This window comes from Neofelis nebulosa, chromosome 6, assembly GCF_028018385.1.
Source record: "Neofelis nebulosa isolate mNeoNeb1 chromosome 6, mNeoNeb1.pri, whole genome shotgun sequence".
NCBI lineage: Eukaryota > Metazoa > Chordata > Mammalia > Carnivora > Felidae > Neofelis > Neofelis nebulosa.
In genome coordinates, this window is record NC_080787.1 from 57,951,113 (window position 1) to 57,968,732 (window position 17,620).

The 17,620-nt window shown below is 41.1% G+C and overlaps 1 protein-coding gene across 1 annotated transcript; it reads left to right on the forward strand.

Annotated features, from left to right (window-relative positions):
- The first annotated feature begins 363 nt into the window (after positions 1 to 363).
- Positions 364 to 15,783, forward strand: BAG2 (BAG cochaperone 2). Its single transcript, XM_058734331.1, has 3 exons — positions 364 to 573; positions 12,331 to 12,440; positions 14,341 to 15,783. Exons 1-3 carry the CDS (start codon positions 461 to 463, stop codon positions 14,751 to 14,753), a joined length of 636 nt encoding a protein of 211 aa, XP_058590314.1. The 5' UTR covers positions 364 to 460; the 3' UTR covers positions 14,754 to 15,783.
- The last annotated feature ends 1,837 nt before the right edge of the window (positions 15,784 to 17,620 follow it).

The following is a 17,620-nucleotide window of genomic DNA, read 5'->3' on the forward strand; positions in this document are numbered from 1 at the left end:
CTGCACAGAGTCGCGGGCGCCCAGAGATAGGGGTAGAGGGCTGTTCTGTGAGCCTCCTCTGGGGTTTCGGTTGTTTCCGGGTCTGGAGAGCAAGAAGGGGCGATCGAGTTAGGTCCTCCCCTTCCTTCGTCAGCCCCTCCAGGTGCCTCGGAGGCCGCTCCTCCGGCCCCGGGCCCTGGCTGCCCACCCTCGAGGCCCCGTGGCCAGCGAGCTCCCTCCCGCAGCCGCAGTCGCTCCCCGCCGGGGACCGTAGCCCTGAGCCCGGCGGGCGGCGCGCCTGCCCTTGTTTGGCCACGCGGCGGCGGCGGTGTCGGCGCATCCTCCCGGGCCGCCCCCCGCGGGCGTCAGAGGGAGGCGGGCGCCCCGCGCGGTGACGGCGACGCCTGCGGCCGCGGGACTCTCCACTCGCCGCCGCCGGAGAGGCCGCTGACCTCTTGGCCGCCCCGCCTCGGAGGTTCAGATGGCTCAGGCGAAGATCAACGCGAAAGCCAACGAGGGGCGCTTCTGCCGCTCCTCCTCCATGGCCGACCGCTCCAGCCGCCTGCTGGAGAGCCTGGACCAGCTGGAGCTCAGGTGAGCGGCGGGGCGGTCTGCGGACGGAGGCCGTGCGCGGCGGGGCGGGCCGGTCCGGCACGGTCCCGGGGCAGGCTGCGGCCACAGAAGTTGCTTGCTTGAGATTTGTTTTTCATGGGGATGCTGCAGTTTTCTCTCGCCCTTGGTGGATTTTCCTCTCCGTCGGAGAGAGAACGCATGCGATTTAAGAACCTGTGAGCGCATTATTGGTGGCCACGTTCTCGTTAACAGACCTGAGCGTTTGGGAACGGAGAAAAACCAGAGAAGGTAAAAGTTAGCGTGGCGTTATTTGAGATTACAGACTGTGACACTCCGTGTCTACAGAACTTCTAGAACCTTCTGAGTGCCAGTGTGTGGTCTTCCCAAATGTTTTTTAACTTGCCCTTTTCCTGTTATTCATTTTTAAGAGCGGCAGCAGTTTACTGGTGAGTGATCAGTTTCTTTGCTCCAAAACCCAGCAGAGCAAAAAAACTAAAAATCCAGGGACCCGTCTGATAGCAAGGAGTAGGGAGGAGTAGGACAAATGAGGGGCTGCGGGGAGAACAATGGCTGGGTACTTGGTGTAATAAGACCCTGCAGTTTTCGTTTTCCTCCTAACCCTGCATGCAGCCTTTCCGTTAGTTTCGCAGTATTTGTGTACCTCCTTCCGTAGAAGGCATTGACTGTACTGACACCTTCTTAAATTTTTTTAAATGTTTATTTATTTTTGAGACAGAGAGAGACGGAGCATGAACGGGGTTGGGTCAGAGAGAGGGAGACACAGAATCTGAAACAGGCTCCAGGCTCTGAGCTGTCAGCACAGAGCCCGACTTGGGGCTCAAACTCACAGACCGCCAGATCATGACCTGAGCCGAAGTCGGCCGCTTAACCGACTGAGCCACCCAGGCGCCCCTGACTGACACCTTCTTGAAAGTGCTAATCATTGGCCCAAAAGCATAAGATAGTCACCCGTTTTTTTTCCTTCTCAACTGAATAAGATTTTATTAAGTAATACATAGTTATGCTTATGTACAATCTCTAAGTAATTTATAATAAATTTTGGAAATACTTGTTTCCCTTAGTGTATTAAAACTTTTATGTACTTGTAAACGTTTATGTCACCAAAGTTACTGTGACAATTGTGTGCAGATGTAGTTAAATGAAAATCTTATTAAGGCTCTGCAACCCCTGAAACTACACAGAATTTTTTTTCTATAGTTTTCACCAGGTTCTGGAGGAGCAAAGAAGTATGTAAGCCAAAAATTTTAGGAAGCAGTGCATGTATGTCTTTATCTCCCTGGATTTATATACCAAAATAAGAAGGGGTGTCTATTTGCCAACAAAGTGCATTCATAACCACAGTATATCTCAGCAGTTGAGGAAATTATTATTATTATCCTGAGAAAAGAGTCAAAAGATGAGAAATTCTCCTTCCAGGATGATTTCATGGATGGCAACTCGTAGGGAAATCGGAGCCAAAACCACATTCTAGAGTTCGGCTCAGAATGAGACAAATGGAACAAAAGAAAACTAAGGCTTCCCCATGGTTGAGCTTGACGCATTCAGCCCCCAGAGAAAGTGGAACAAGACTGATCAGTAGCTTCAAGCTACTTAATGCCCCTCTGAAGAATAATATTTTTTATATGGCAGCGCTACAAGTAACTCCCCACATCCTCCTGAAACCACTATTACACTGTATGTTAACTAACTTGGATTTAAATAAAATTGTAAACATAAAAATAAATGAATAAAAGATGAGGAAATGAAGACACTGAAAACAAAACAAAACAAAAAAACAAGTAACTCCCACATCTCCCCAGGTATTAGAACTTTGAGGGCAAGTTCTTAACTATTTCAGGGCTCTCTCCCTCCTGGTCAGAAACGATTTTTCCTGAAAGGAATGAGGAGGATTTTGCCCTTCCCTTCTTCAAGCTGAGTCATTCTCCTCAAACTTGACTTAACACCTCGTGTGGGGTAGGTGGAAAAGCAGGCAAGTACTTATCTTTAAAGGAAAGCCTCTGTTCTGAGTATTAGTACATTCTTAATGTTTGATTAATGTAAATTGATTACTGTATACAAGTGATTACATTATAACTTGTTTAATTAACCCTTGAGCTGAGGAAGAAAGACTGATTAAAATGTCCTAATGACTCATTTTAAGGACTTATCTAGTAATTTAGCCTTTTGTAAGCTTTGTTTCTTCCTTAAAATAAAAAGTAATACTGATCTAAGGAAGTATTTTAGAAGGTAGTGAAAATATAAATGCAAATGCTGATGCTTTAAAGTTCCTTTGAAACCACATGAGCAGTGTCACAGAGCACCGCACTATTAAAAACTAGCCTCATGCCTAGATCTATTTGTAAAAGAAAACATATTCAAGGTAATTTTGCTCTAATAGTTTAATTTTATATTAAGGATGACTCATAAGGCAGTGTTTTAGGTAGAATAAAACACTGTAGTTTGTACTTAGAAGCTTGCATTTACTGTTCCCCAGCCATACTAATTGTGTCATTTGTGGTAAAATGTCTTCCATATGAAACTGAAAACAATTTGCTAAATGCTCTATGAGCTAGAGTATGAACTGGTGGCGTATGTGAGTTTTTAAATGCTTTAAAATGTTTGGCAGCATTCTACAAATTAAAGGAATTCCATTTGTTTCTAATACTTTACCATGACACTGGCCTTTCTTTCTTGACTCCATCTCATCTCCTTTTTTGCTTCCTCCTAAAAAGGTGATTCCTGTCTCTCCCAGTTTTTTGACCAGTTCTAAATGGCATCTGACTTTTACATTCATCAGTGGCTCAAGACACCTTGCTTATTATTGTTACTTTTTTTTAAGTCACTGTAATTTATGAATAATACATGCTAACAATGATTCATTAAATGAGCACTGACTCTGTATACCAGGGCCCATTCCTTTGTGGAAGTTACTATTACCTCCATTCTCCACATGGGAAATTGAGGCTTAGGAAGATACATGACTTGTCCAGGGTCCCCCAGCCAGAACCCAGGAAGACTGGCAATAGAGCTTAATAATTCATGCCTGAATTCTCTTAAAGTTAGATGTGTCTTACTGTTACCTGAAGCTGGGTTTGCCTCTTGGTGGGTGTCAAGCCGAAAGATACAACCAAGCCAAAGAATAGGAAAAGGAAGGGTTTTACTTGCAAGTGAAGGAGAACATGGGGGATCTTTCCCAAGCAGTGTGTCCCGGAACAACAAGATTGGGGGAGTTTTAAGCTAAGGGTGCATACATATTCAGGAAGAGGCTTGCACAGTGGGGAATACAGCATGGCAATGGGGTGACTGATTCCAAGTCAAAGTCACAAGGGCTGGAAAGGGTCAGCAGCATCCGTTCCCTGGCGTCAGTTGGTCTGGGATCTGAGTACTCAAAGGGGTTTAAATCCTGCAGAAATAACTCAGGAGTGTGCATCAGGTCAGTCTTTGCTTTCCGACTATGATTAGACTATCTCCTGGCCTGATGGTGGCTGTTCTCACATTCTGTCACAAGATGGTTTGGGGCCTAAAATGACTTCTCTTACATCAAGAAAGCTATGTCTGTCTTTCTTTGCCCAGGGACCCCTAACTCTTGCTGCTTACAGTATTTCAAAATGGAGGAATAGTATATGGATGAATATATGACTTTACTGAAAGAAGTGAAAATCCCTTTTCTTTTAAGATTTTATTTTTAAGTAATCTCTACACCCATCATGGGGCTTGAATTTACAACCCCAAGATCAGGATTCACACACCCCACCAATTGAGCCAGACAGGTGCCCCAAAAATTACATTTAAATTGGTGTTGAATACAGTAAATACTGAACACCTACTGATGCTAAGTATTGAGTGGCTCCTAGAAGGCTCTCGATGGTAATGAAGATGTTTGGGATATGGGTTGTGGAGAGTGGCAGAGGGGAAAATGATAGGACTGCAAGATTGTTCACAAATTTCCCAAAACTGGTCACGTTGTAGGTCCTTGCCCTGCCCAGTGACTTACCCGACATCCAGAGAATGAAGGGTTGGGGCCGGGAGTGATATGGATCATTTGGCTGAAAGTTTCCTGTTGCTTGAAGTTTCTTAGGGTGTGCCAGTGACCCACGAGTCACAAAACAAGTGGCCTCAGAGTTAATATTGAACAACAGCCTATAATTTAAAAGAGCACTTCTCACATACATTGTCATTTGAACCTTACAAAACCCTTTGAGGCAGAGGAGGGCACAAGAATGTTATCTCTTTTAGAAATGAGGGAACCCAGGTCCAGAGGGATTGAGTGGCTTGCCTAAGGCCGCAGTACTGATGAGAGGCTCCTAAGCACCAGTTCCATCTTCACACTGCAGGGTTGCAGTGGTGAGTGTATTTTCATATTTTGGTGATGACTAGGAAAACTTACTCAAAATCTTACACTGCCTAGAATATAAGTAATCCTTGTAGCATTCTTTATATACAAGGGTATTTTTTTAATATTTATTTTTATTTTAATTCCAATATAGTTAACATACAGTGTTATATTAGTTTTAGGTGTGCAATATAGTGATGCAGCCATTCTTATTTTTTTTTAAGTATATATATATTTTTAAGTTTATTTGAGAGAGAGAGCAAATGGGGGAGGGGCAAAGAGAGGGAGACCGAATCCCAAGCAGGCCCCACACTGTCAGCACAGAGCCCGAGGAGGGGCTCAAACTCGCGAACCGTGAGATCAAGACCTGAGCTGAAGAGTCAGCCGCTTAACCGACTGAGCCACCCAGGTGCCCTGATTCAGCAATTCTATACATTACTCAGAGCTCATCAAGGTAAGTGTACTCTTGGGGCACCTGGCTGGCTCAGTAGAGCATGTGACTCTTGATTGAGCCCCACATTGGGTGTAGAGATTACTTAAAAATAAAATCTTTAAGCAGCACCTGGGTGGCTCAGTTGGTTAAGCATCTGACTTTGACTCAGGGTTTATGGGTTTTGAGCTCGTCGTCAGGCTCAGAGCCTGGAGCCTGCTTCAGATTCTGTGTCTCCCTCTCTCTCTGCCCCTCCCCCACTCACGCTCTGTCTCTCTCTCAAAAATAAACATTAAAAAAAAACTTAAGAAAAAAAAAAGATAAGTTTTCTCTTAATCCCCTTCACCTATTTTACCCATCCCACTCACTCCCTCCCTCTGGTAACTGCCAATTTGTTCTCTATAATTAAGGGTCTTGTTTTATTGTTTGTCTCTCTTTTTTTTTTTTCCCTTTGTTCATTTGTTTTGTTTCTTAAATTTCACATATGAATAGAATCATATGTTATTTGTCTTCCTCTGACTGACTTCGCTTAGCCTTATACACTCTAGCTCCACCCGTGTTGTTGCAAATGGCGAGATTTCATTCTTTTTTATGGCTGAATAATATTCCATTATGTATGTGCATACGTGTGCGTATTTATATACACATCTGCTTTATTCATTTATCTATTGATGCACACTAGGGCTACTTCCACAATTAGGCTATTATAAATAATGCTGCAATGAACATAACAGTGCCTATAACCTTTCAAGTCAGCATTTTTGTACTCTTTTGGTAAATACCCAGTAGTGTGATTACTGGATCATAGGGTAATTCCATTTTTGTTTTTTTGAGGAACCTCCATACTGTTTTCCAGTGTGTGCACCAGTTTGCATTCCTGCCAACGGTGCACAAGGGTTCCTTTTTCTCCACATCCTTACCAACACTTGTTTCTTGGATATGAGTATTTAATAAGAGATGGACTATGATTTTAAGAACCTATTTTAGAAATTATTTATTTCAACTAAATTCATGATAGGAGCATTTGCCATTTCTCTTCCTTTGTATGAAAGCACAAGTTCTTGGTATTTATAAGCCTGAGTCCATAATGGTAAGTGTGTAATAAATAGCATGAAGCTAATGTTTACCAGCACCAATTCTAGACACGTGACATGTAGTAACTCATAAACATAATTGTTGTAGTCAGTGCTGTCAGTCAACTGTGTTAAACTCTTTACCTGCTTTACTTCATTCAGTCACAACCACCATCTCATTATCCCTATTTCATAAATGAAGAAATTGAGGCAAAGAGAACTTAGGTTACACAGCCAGTAATCGGCGGTGCCGGTTTGAACAGTGTGACTGAAAAGCCATTGTGGCTTCACTGAATGCTGTGTTAGTGGACATATCCACAGTAGCCTCAGTCTGGTGAAGTCGCTGTCAGGCCTCACAAGTGCATCCTTTTGCTACCTAGGCTGCAGAGATGTGTGAGGTGCAGGAGACCCGAACACTAGTGGAGGATGTGGGCACCTCAAGTTTTGCCCTCCTAAGAATTTCTGACTAAAATTTCTTTGTGTTAAGCCTGCTTAGTTGCGATTTCATGCAGAGAGTTTTCCAGGAGTACAACCCAGGCCAGCCATGGTATGAGGATTTCTTTCCCAATTTTGGACATGTAGCTCTTCTAGGATCTGTTAATAAAAACAGAACCACCCTTCTCTGCCAAGATAAGTGTTGTCAAATGATGTTTAAAAACTTGAAGGGTAAAGTGAGGTGGTCCAACACTTGTCTAACCAGAGTCCCGGAGGAAAATAATAGCATGGAGGACAGGGAATATTCGAAGATACTATAACTAACAATTTTCTAGAACTAAATGGAAGGGTTGTAGACAGAAAGATTTATATGTGAGATGAATTTAAGGATCTCAGTAGCTGACAAACAGTGCAAATATTACTTACATAAATTTAAGTAGAGGTCTAGGTTCAGCTAGAGGGAACTGCACATGAAAGGTCGATGGTGCCAAAAAAAACAAACAAACAAACAAAAAAGCCTTGAAATATTTACATTCTAAAGAATGCATTTTACCTTTGCTATGAAATGAAAAAAGTATACATAAAAATGTATATGAGAGGTTTCATTAAAAGTGAAGTCTGTTTATCACAGGGAAAATGCCCTGGCAATTTCTAGCCTTGGGGAGAAAAACAAAACAAAACAATAACAACAACAAAAAACCCCACAACCCTTAAAAGTTCCATCTAATGTCTTCTGTATTCGGGGCGTCTGAGTGGCTCAGTCAGTTAAAGGTCTGACTTTGGGTCAGGTCTTGATCTCATGGCCCATGGGTTTGAGCCCCATGTCAGGCTGTGTGCTAACAGTACGGAGCCTGTCTGTCTTCCTCTCTCTCTGCCCCTCACCAGCTCACGCTCGCTCTCTCGCTCGCTGTGTTTCTTCAAAAATAAATAAACATTAACAATAATTTCTTCTGCATTTGGTCTCATTTAATGACAAAATATCTTCCTTATATTTATGGGGTTTTTTTCTAGAGCATCTCTTCCTAAACCAATTTCTTGTTAACAATTCCATGAATTTACTGTCATAACTTGATGTAAATGAAGCTTTCCTTTTTAGAGTAACATTTAATTCTCTATCATTGTGCATTTGAGTACAAACTCAAAGAGTGTTGAAAAATTAATCTCTTCTTTCAGCATCTTCTCATTTACTAATCACATGATTCATCTGTGTCATTTAAACAGTATAGTCATGGTTTGTGTTTTTCACATAAATATTTGATATTAGTGCCTACTCAATCTCTCTTCTATGTCCTGGGCCCTAGGTTATCTGCCTGAGAGTTTGCTAATGTAAAATATTGAAGTACGCAATGAATGGTGCTGGAAGTGGGCCTGCTTTTGGCATTATTGCTGTTTTATAGAATATTGGTTTTATTGTGCTTTCCAGCCACATTTGTCACATAAGATTCTTACCAGCTCTTTGTTTTTCTGGCTCTTATGAACACAAAGTTCAACATATATTTAGTATCTTGATGAACAAAGAGACCGTGTGACTTTATAGTCTATCAGTGCTATTTTGGGGTCTAACAGGTGGATGGCTGTTGGGGAAAAGGCAAATGTGTGGTTAGGGTGAGTAGGGGAAGCCTTATATGGAGTGGACATGTGTTCAAACATTAGTGAAGTTGTTCCTTCTGTGCCCACTTAAGGCAGCAATCAAGATTAGATCTTCATGATCTCATGATTCTCAGGCCATCTGAATACCAAGGATCTAAGTCTGTCACTGTTCATTTTGCAGAAATGGCAACTTACTTAGTTACAGGATAACGTATAGCAAGAAATGGCCCTGAAAACAAAGCACCCTAAACATACAGGATTTTATTTTTTTCTGTTCTCATAATTCCACAGTCTTGTTCTTTGGTGACTGGGTGTGTTCATGTGTATGTGTAATAAGAGCGCATGTGTATTTATTTATACTCAAGGGAATTAGGAAAAGTAGTGCTCCTATAGCTTGATCTGGTCTTTATACCAAAAACCTAAACAGGCATTTCCTTTAAATTCAGGAAAAGACACAGTTGCCCTGTCTAATCACCACTGCTTAATAAAGTAACAGAGGACTTTAGTCAATACTAAAAATAAATTAAAATAGGAGCTGATAGGATTGAAAAGGAAGAGATTAAAACTGTCATTTTGTGCAGATGATATGCCCACCAATCTAGACGAATCACTGAATCAAAAGATAAATTATTAAAATTAATAAATAAATCAGTTACCAAGTACAAGATGAACCTTCTAAAAGCAGCATTTCTCCAACCAGCAATAACCAGCAAGAAATTATAATTTAAAATATTCACAATAACAACAGTATCCTCAAAGGATCAAAGCACTAAGAAGAGTCCACAAAGACTACCATTAAGAAAACTTCAAAACTCGGGGTACCTGGGTGGCTCAGTTGGTTAAGTGTCCGACTCTTGGTTTTGGCTCAGGTCATGATGTCATGGTTTGTGAGTTAAAGCCCCAAATCAGGGTTTGTACTGACAGTGTGGAACCTGCTTGGGATTCTCTCTCTCCCTGTCTCTCTGCCCCTCCCCTCCTCATGTTCTCTGTCTCTCTCTCTCTCAAAATAAATAAGCTTTAAAAAAATATATTAAAAAAATTTTTTAAAAGAATACTTCAAAACTCTAAGAATATAAAAGAGGGGCGCCTGGCTGGCTCAGTCAATTGAGCATGTGACTCTTGATCTCAGGGTCGTGAGTTCAAGCCTCCCATTGGGTGTGGGGATTACTTAAAATAATAAAATCTTTTTTTTTTTTTTTAGTTTATTTTTTTTTGAGAGACAGAGAGAGAGAACATGTTGAGCAGAGCAAGAATCCCAAGCAGGCTCTGCACCAGCAGCACAGAACCTGATGCCAGGCTCGAACTTAGTAACTGTGAGATCATAACCTGAGCCAAAAATCAAGAGTCAGACAGGACATTTAACTGACTGAGCCACCCAGGTGCCCCCCAAAAATAAAATCTTAAAAATATAATAAAAGGGGCGCCTGGGTGGCGCAGTCGGTTAAGCATCCGACTTCAGCCAGGTCACGATCTCGCGGTCCGTGAGTTCGAGCCCCGCGTCAGGCTCTGGGCTGATGGCTCCGAGCCTGGAGCCTGTTTCCAATTCTGTGTCTCCCTCTCTCTCTGCCCCTCCCCCATTCATGCTCTGTCTCTCTCTGTCCCAAAAATAAATAAAAGACGTTGAAAAAAAAAATTAAAAAAAAAATATAATAAAAAAATAAAAATAAGATAGAAGATGATCTGAATAGATGGAGCGACACATCATGCTTCTGGATAGAATGGCAGTATGCTAAAGATGCCAAATTTATCTCAGTTCTTTGAGAAACCCGATAAACTTACTCTAGAGTTAATATGGAGAATTAAAAGTCTAAATAGCTAAGTTATATTTAAGATTAGGGGACTAGTTCTGCCAAATATTAAGGCATGTTACCAGGCTGTTGCTGTTTTTTAAAAAATGGGTGTTGGTGTAAGAACAAATACACTAGTAGGGGCACCTGGGTGGCTCAGTTGGTTAAGCATCCGACTTCGGCTCAGGTTATGATCTCACAGTTCGTGAGTTCGAGCCCTGCATCGGGCTCTGTGCTGACAGCTTAGAGCCTGGAGCCTGCTTCGGATTCTGTGTCTCCCTCTCTCTGTGCCCCTCCCCTGCTCATGCTCTGTCTCTCTCCTTCAAAAATAAATAAAAACATTAAAAAAGAACAAATATACTAGTGAATGAAATAGAGATTTCTATGAGTAGACAATCTATAAATCATTGGAGGAAAGGTAGATTTTTGGTGGATAGAATGTTGGAGAAGCCGGTTCACTATTTGGAGAAAATAAAGCAAAATCCTTACCTAAACACATACAAGGTGGATTCTAAATGGACTAAAACATAAATATGAGAAAGATAAAGCAATAAAGTTAATAGGAAGAAATATAGGAAAATAACTTAGGACTTAGGATGGAAAGATCCTGAAGCAAAACTTCAAAAGCGTAAACCATAAGGCAAAAGAAAAGCAAGAAAAGATCAATTTGATCACTTCAAAGTAAGGATGTCTGTTCAGTGAAGGATATCCCAGACAAAATTCATGTATGATAGGATGGGAGAAGATAATTATAATGTCTTTAACTAACGTGGGATTGATTGCTTGAACATGCAAATCAACAAGAGGACAGTAACCCCTGTTTAAAAAAGATAAACAAGGGAAGGACGGAGGGGGAAAAAGAAAATGAAATGAAATGAAGTGAAAATAGGTACAGGCTATGAAGAAGCTAACAAGAATACAAAGAGATGTCCAAAATTATTAGTAATGACAGACATGCAAGTTAGGTACGAACATATCACTGCACACTTTCTAGACTGGCAACAAGTAGAAAGTTGGAAAATGCTGAGTATTGGTAGGGCTTTGGGGGCACAGGGATTCCTCTGCTTTGCTGCTGGGAATATTGTGAAGGAGTTCAGGACAGGGCCCCCAGAATGTGCCACTTTGGCACGTGGGTTATTTTGAGCTGAAGGCACTTGAGAACCTGCAGGCTCAAGAGAAACTTTTACCCCTCCCTTAACCACACAGAAGAATCTAAATTAGGGGTCTTTCCCAAAATAAGGGTTATAAACAGAGATAAATTTTATCTGAATGGCCCATCTTTTTGGTAGGGCAAACATCTAATTACCAAACATCTGCTCTTCTTATCACCCTGTGGAGTATATTCCTTTTGTCCGAAGTCCCAGACCCCTACTCCCCCTTTCTTCATTCAGAATGACATATACACCTCATTTTGCCTGACCATCTTTGGAATTTCCTCCAATGTACACTGTTATATTTGATTTTCTCCTCTTAATCTGTCTCATGTCAATTTAATTCTTGGTCCAGCTAGAAGGACCTTTGAGGGGACAAGAATTCTTGCTTCCGAACAGTGGTCTAGCATAGCCATTCCAGAGAACAATTGTACCCTTGTCTCGGCAATCCTGCCCTGGAATACATCCTAAGGAGATTCTCATTCAGTCCATGAGGGGACATGTATTCGTGTAAGCATTTTTTGTGGTGATGAAAAGTGAGGGGATAAGGTGGGTGTCTCCACTGGGAGAGTAGATGTAAAACCAGCTGGATATGCATGAAGTATATGATATGCAGCAATCAGAAGCTACTGACTAGATATTCACATAGGAAGCCGGATGGTTCTTAATAAAATAATGCTGAGGGGAAACAGAGTGAGATATAAATTGAAAATAGGTGAAAACACAAATACACATTTTGTTAAGAACAAATACAAAATAGATAAACACTAAACAGAATGGTCGCCATACAAGCAGGGAGGAAAATGGGAGTGGGGTAGGTGGATTTAAAACAATAGAAAAGTTAAAGAACTTTTTAAAAAGGAATAAAGAATTTTTGAAAGGTGCTCCTAGTGATCTTGAAACTTGAGTTGGAGCACATGATAGAGATGAGGAAAACTAAACTTCCATATGGTAACTTTTGTTTTCCCAACTTCTACAGGGTGGAGGCTTTGAGAGAAGCGGCAACTGCTGTGGAGCAAGAGAAAGAAATCCTCCTGGAGATGATCCACAGCATCCAGAATAGCCAGGACATGAGGCAGATCAGCGATGGTGAGAGCATTTCCATGGAAGGGAGCTCATCTTTTCCACTCCGTGAAGGGATTTGGGATACACATGGGTCCATGTTCGCTTGACTTGAGGAATGAGCACGCCTGGCTTTGGCATCTCCCGTGAGCAGCAGACAGCAGCTGCAGCTGTCAGTCTATTACAACAAGAGCCACGTACCCAGAGGTCACCCTTCTGGCCCACCCCCTACCTCAGGGACATGATCGGAAATGGTAGAAAAGGCCTCTAAGCTCCAGAAGAGGTAGCCCCGAGCAGTAGGGCTGTGGCTTTGACCTCAGCTCCTCAGAAGTTATTGGACCATAGAAGTATAAAAGCAGAGAAGACAAAAAAGGCGGGGTTGAGGTGTAACTTAAAGAGAGGAAGGAGAGAAAATGCAGGGGAAATAAATTATGGACCCGATAAAACCCCATTAATGTAAAAATGTGCTATTGTTTCCATACGAAAAGCATGACTGCCCATGGAGAAACAGGGTACTTGTAATTTCCTTTCACTAGCAGTGGTCTTCCTAATTTGGTTGCCCTGGTGCTTCCCGGGACAAGCTAATAGGCCAGCAGCTGGTGCCATGAATGTGCCATCTAACTCTAGGCCCTGAAATGTTAGACATGCACAGCGGGGTTAAGACCTAGCCAGTCTTTTCCCCATCCTGGCCAAAGATCCATGAATTAGGAAGGAAGTCACAGAACAGAACACACATAAGATTGCTGACTTTTTCATATAAATAATGAAATGTTGACCCAGCGCCCCTCTCCCCACCATTGCCTCTCTGTGCTGGTCAAGACTTATACTACTGGCCTGCTTAAATTTGCCTGGAGAAGATGAAGCCAGTGTCTCATTCTGAGGCCAGCTTTTTCTCCACTACTGTGGCTAAGTTTTTGTCAGCCAAAATTGGGTCATTGTATTCTGATACACGTGCAGACTATGTCATCCGAAAGTATACCTCTTGGCATGAGAATTATTTCAAGCTGATTATTTCTGAGAAACTGCAGACACAGGAGAAGCTCTGAAAACAGAGTAGAAGTCATTCTTTTGTAAGGGAAGTTTAAATTTACAAAGGAAAGTTCCATTTGTAAGGAACTCTGTGTACCAGAAAGAAGGATGACTGGAAGTCACAAGAAACTCTTATCTATGCAGAAAGCACCTACTACATCTGCAAAACAGCCTTAGCCTTGTTTATCCTGCTTTTCCTAGTAACCTCCCTAAGGAGGGGAAGACCTCCCTCAACATCTTAGTCCTTAGCCGAAGATGGTTTTTAAGGTGGTGGCTCAGGCCATCTCAGGGAGTTAGACCATCTCCGTTTCCCTGGAAATCTCTTATGTATATTTGAAGTATACATATTAATAAATTTCTGGGTTTTTTTTCTTGTGAATCTGTCTTTTATTACAACGTTTCTCAGCCAAGAGCTCAGAAAGGTACAGGGAAAATTCTTTTTCTTCCCCTATGTGCACATCCGTATGGAGAGATCCACCTCATCTGATATCTTGTCTACCCAGCACAAAGCCCTGGTTATGTTCACTCTGTGTTAAGACTTGATCTCCATCCCAGTTACACTGTGTTAAGTGTAACACAGAGTTAAGTCACTCTGTGTTAAGACTTGATCTCCATCCCAGTTACAAATGCATGCCCGCCCAAACTTTTTCAAACATGACCACTTGAGAAGTCATCTGGTATCCCACGTATAAAGACTTTCAGGGAAAGGTACTCTGCAACCTCTCTTTGTAATACACATAGTTAATCTTATGTGCTATAGTTTTAACTTTTACTCTAAAAATTTCATAGCAGAGGCACTACAGAAAATAGTTTTAGCCACAAAAGAATGCCTTTATGTTCTCAACATCGATAAATTTATATCTCATATTGATTGATACTTTAAACTTTCTACGTTTAGGAGAAAGAGAAGAATTAAATCTGACAGCAAACCGTTTGATGGGAAGAACGCTCACCGTTGAAGTTTCAGTAGAAACTATTAGAAATCCCCAGCAGCAAGAATCCTTAAAGCATGCCACCAGGATTATTGATGAGGTGGTCAGTAAGTTTCTGGATGATTTGGGAAACGCCAAGAGTCACTTGATGTCACTGTACAGTGCTTGTTCATCTGAGGTGCCATCTGGGCCTGTTGACCAGAAGTTTCAGTCCATAGTGATTGGCTGTGCTCTTGAAGATCAGAAGAAAATTAAGAGAAGATTAGAGACTCTGCTTAGAAATATTGAAAACTCTGACAAGGCCATCAAGCTGTTAGAGCATTCTAAAGGAGCTGGTTCCAAAACTCTGCAACAAAATGCTGAAGGCAAATTTAATTAGTTTTGAAACAGAAGAGCACTTACAAATAATGACGTAAAAATGATTAAATACTAGTTCTTTATGTTAGGCATAACATTTGATACTGATTATTTCAGATGAGGAAAATATCCCAGTGTCATCAGTTTTGTGATTAACATAATTAAAACTAGAAGTATTTTAATTATCTTTCTAGAAATTTTTAGATTGAATTCTTGTCTTGTATTAGGATCTAGCACCTAATATATATTTTTTTTTACTATTCTGTGGTTGAATACTTAGTATATAGGAGAGAGTTAGTGCTCAGCCTAGGGCAAAAGCATTATTTTCTTTCCTGGGCTTTATCTGACGTGGAGATACTTGGGCACATGGGGCATTTGGTTGACTAGAAATTCTTTACTTAATCAGCACACACACACACTACACATCTACTGTTAACTAAGAAGTGTGCTTAAAAGGGATCCCAAAATAAGAAGCTTTCCCTCCATCTTTTTCATAAAGCACCTTTTTTGGACATCTGAATCAATTTTGACTTAAGATTTATGCATCTGATAATATGAATATATTCCTTCCTGTGTGTGAAAACATGGCATAAAGTGTGAGAGAATTCACCTGATTTTACCACTGTGAACAACTATATGTCCACTTTATCTTTTTCCAAATGCATCATTTCTCTCAATTTGTACTCATTATTGAAATGCGGTATTGTAACTTGCCTTTTTAAAAAAAAAAAAATGCTGCTATAAAGTCTGCTAATTGTCAACTTTAAAACCTCTATTCCGTATAGTTGTATAATTTACTTAGCCATTCCCCTAACTAGGCATTTAGGTTGTTTCCAGGTTGTTTCTTATTCCTGCAACATATTTATATACAGAGAGCTTTTTCCTTTTTTCTTTGTTTTTGATTTTCTTTGTATAAGTTCCCAGCAGTGGGATTTACCAGGTCAAAGGGTATATACATTTTCATGACCTGACATATTTCCAAATTTTTTGGTATAAGAGTTACATCAATTTATACTGTCTTCAGTAATTAAAATGTAGCTATTTCACTAAAAGCTTCCGAGAATCGAGCATTGTTTTTTCTAACATTAGACATTAGACTAAATACCTGAATTTAGTTTGCATTTTGTTTACTGACAAGGTTGACCTGTATATTGATTATTCTTTTACGTGTGATAAATGAAACAACCGTAGAACACTTTCATTTGTTAGAAGTAACTAGTGCTGTGGATACACAAAAACCTCGACTTCCCCTCAAATACTACTTCAAAATGAATACATCAAACCCAATTTTCATGAGAATGTAGGTATTCTTTCACACTGGGGGAGAAAGGGCGTCAGGATCCAGATTAGCTTTATATATTTATAGCTTGCGATGCAAACAATATTGAGCTTCATTTTCTGGGCAAAAATGTCAAATTAGCTTCTCTTCATAAAAAGCAATTACAATCTGAGAACATTATGGTTTTGATTGCCATTGCTAAGTCGGCCTCATTTAAATCTTTCCATTTCATGGGGAACATTAATTCTCATTGGTAACTGTGGTCAAAGCCGCTTGATTTTGTCATTTGACTCTCATTTGCTGTCATCAGGTTCACTGTCAGATAAAGATGTTCTTTTTGTGCCATCTTTACCAGCTTTTTGAAAATTAAGAAACAAGAATCAAGTTTTCTTCCAGTTCTCAAGGACTGTCAGCATCTTTGAATCCCTTCCACCCTGGGAGATACTCCCACTTCCCATTCACTCGTTCACTCCATGTTAGCCTAGGACATTTTCTACCACATGTTTGGGCCCCGCCTCCTCAACCTTTATGCTCTTCATGTTGTTTCTTTCCCATTTTTTTGTAGTGGAGATTCATTGGAGGCCAGTCCTTATCATGGACTTGAAGAGCTGTGGTCTTCAAGGCTGCCTCATCTCCAGGCTGCCTCAGTCCCTGGCCTGCAGCACCTGTAGCCCACTGTATCTCCAGCCTGAGCCACATTCCAGGGGCAAGGACCTCAGTGTGTTGATTCTTAACATTTTTATTTATTACAAGAATGAGTAGAAGTGCAATTCATTTTTAAATGATGAAACTACCAAGAGTCACATTAACCTTCATCTGTCATCTTTTTTTTAAAAAATTTTTTAATGTTTATTTACTTTTGAGAAAGAGAGACAGGGGAGAGTATGAGCAGGGGAGGGGCAGAGAGAGAGGGAGACGCAGAATCCGAAGCAGGCTCCAGGCTCCAAGCTGTCAGCACAGACCCCAACACCGGGCTCAAATTCACGAGCCGCGAGATCATGACCTGAGCTGAAGTCGGGCGCTCAACCAACTGAGCCACCCAGGCGCCCCTGTCATCTTTTATATAGATGATAGTCTGGGGCTACAATGGAATTCAGAGTATATTATTTGTCTTTTATTCATACATTCCCTAAAGCCCAATTCCTTTTTTGTTTCTTTAATGTTTATTCATTTTTTGAGAGAGAGACAGACAGAGCCTGAGAGGGGGAGGGGCAGAGGGAGAGGGAGACATAGAATCCAAAGTAGGCTCCAGGCTCTGAGCTGTCGGCACAGACCCTGAAGTGGCGTTCAGACTCGAACTGCAAGATCATTTCTTACCATTTACTGAATGTAGCATACAGTTTTTGGACAGCCCTGCTTCCATCCTTCATGAGACTGCTTCCCAGTAGAGTGTCCCTATTCCTACACTGGCTCTAAGAGTGCAGCTTGCAGGACCAGCCAAGGAGTTGACGGGAGAGCATTCAATGTGCATCAACTGAGGACAGAGTGATATTGCCACCCCGTGAAAAGTCTGACAAATGTAGACTTGTCCCTCCTGGCATTTAAATGTAGGAATCATTGACATTAAAAAATAATAATAAAAATCCTGAAAGCTTTCACAGGGATAGGAA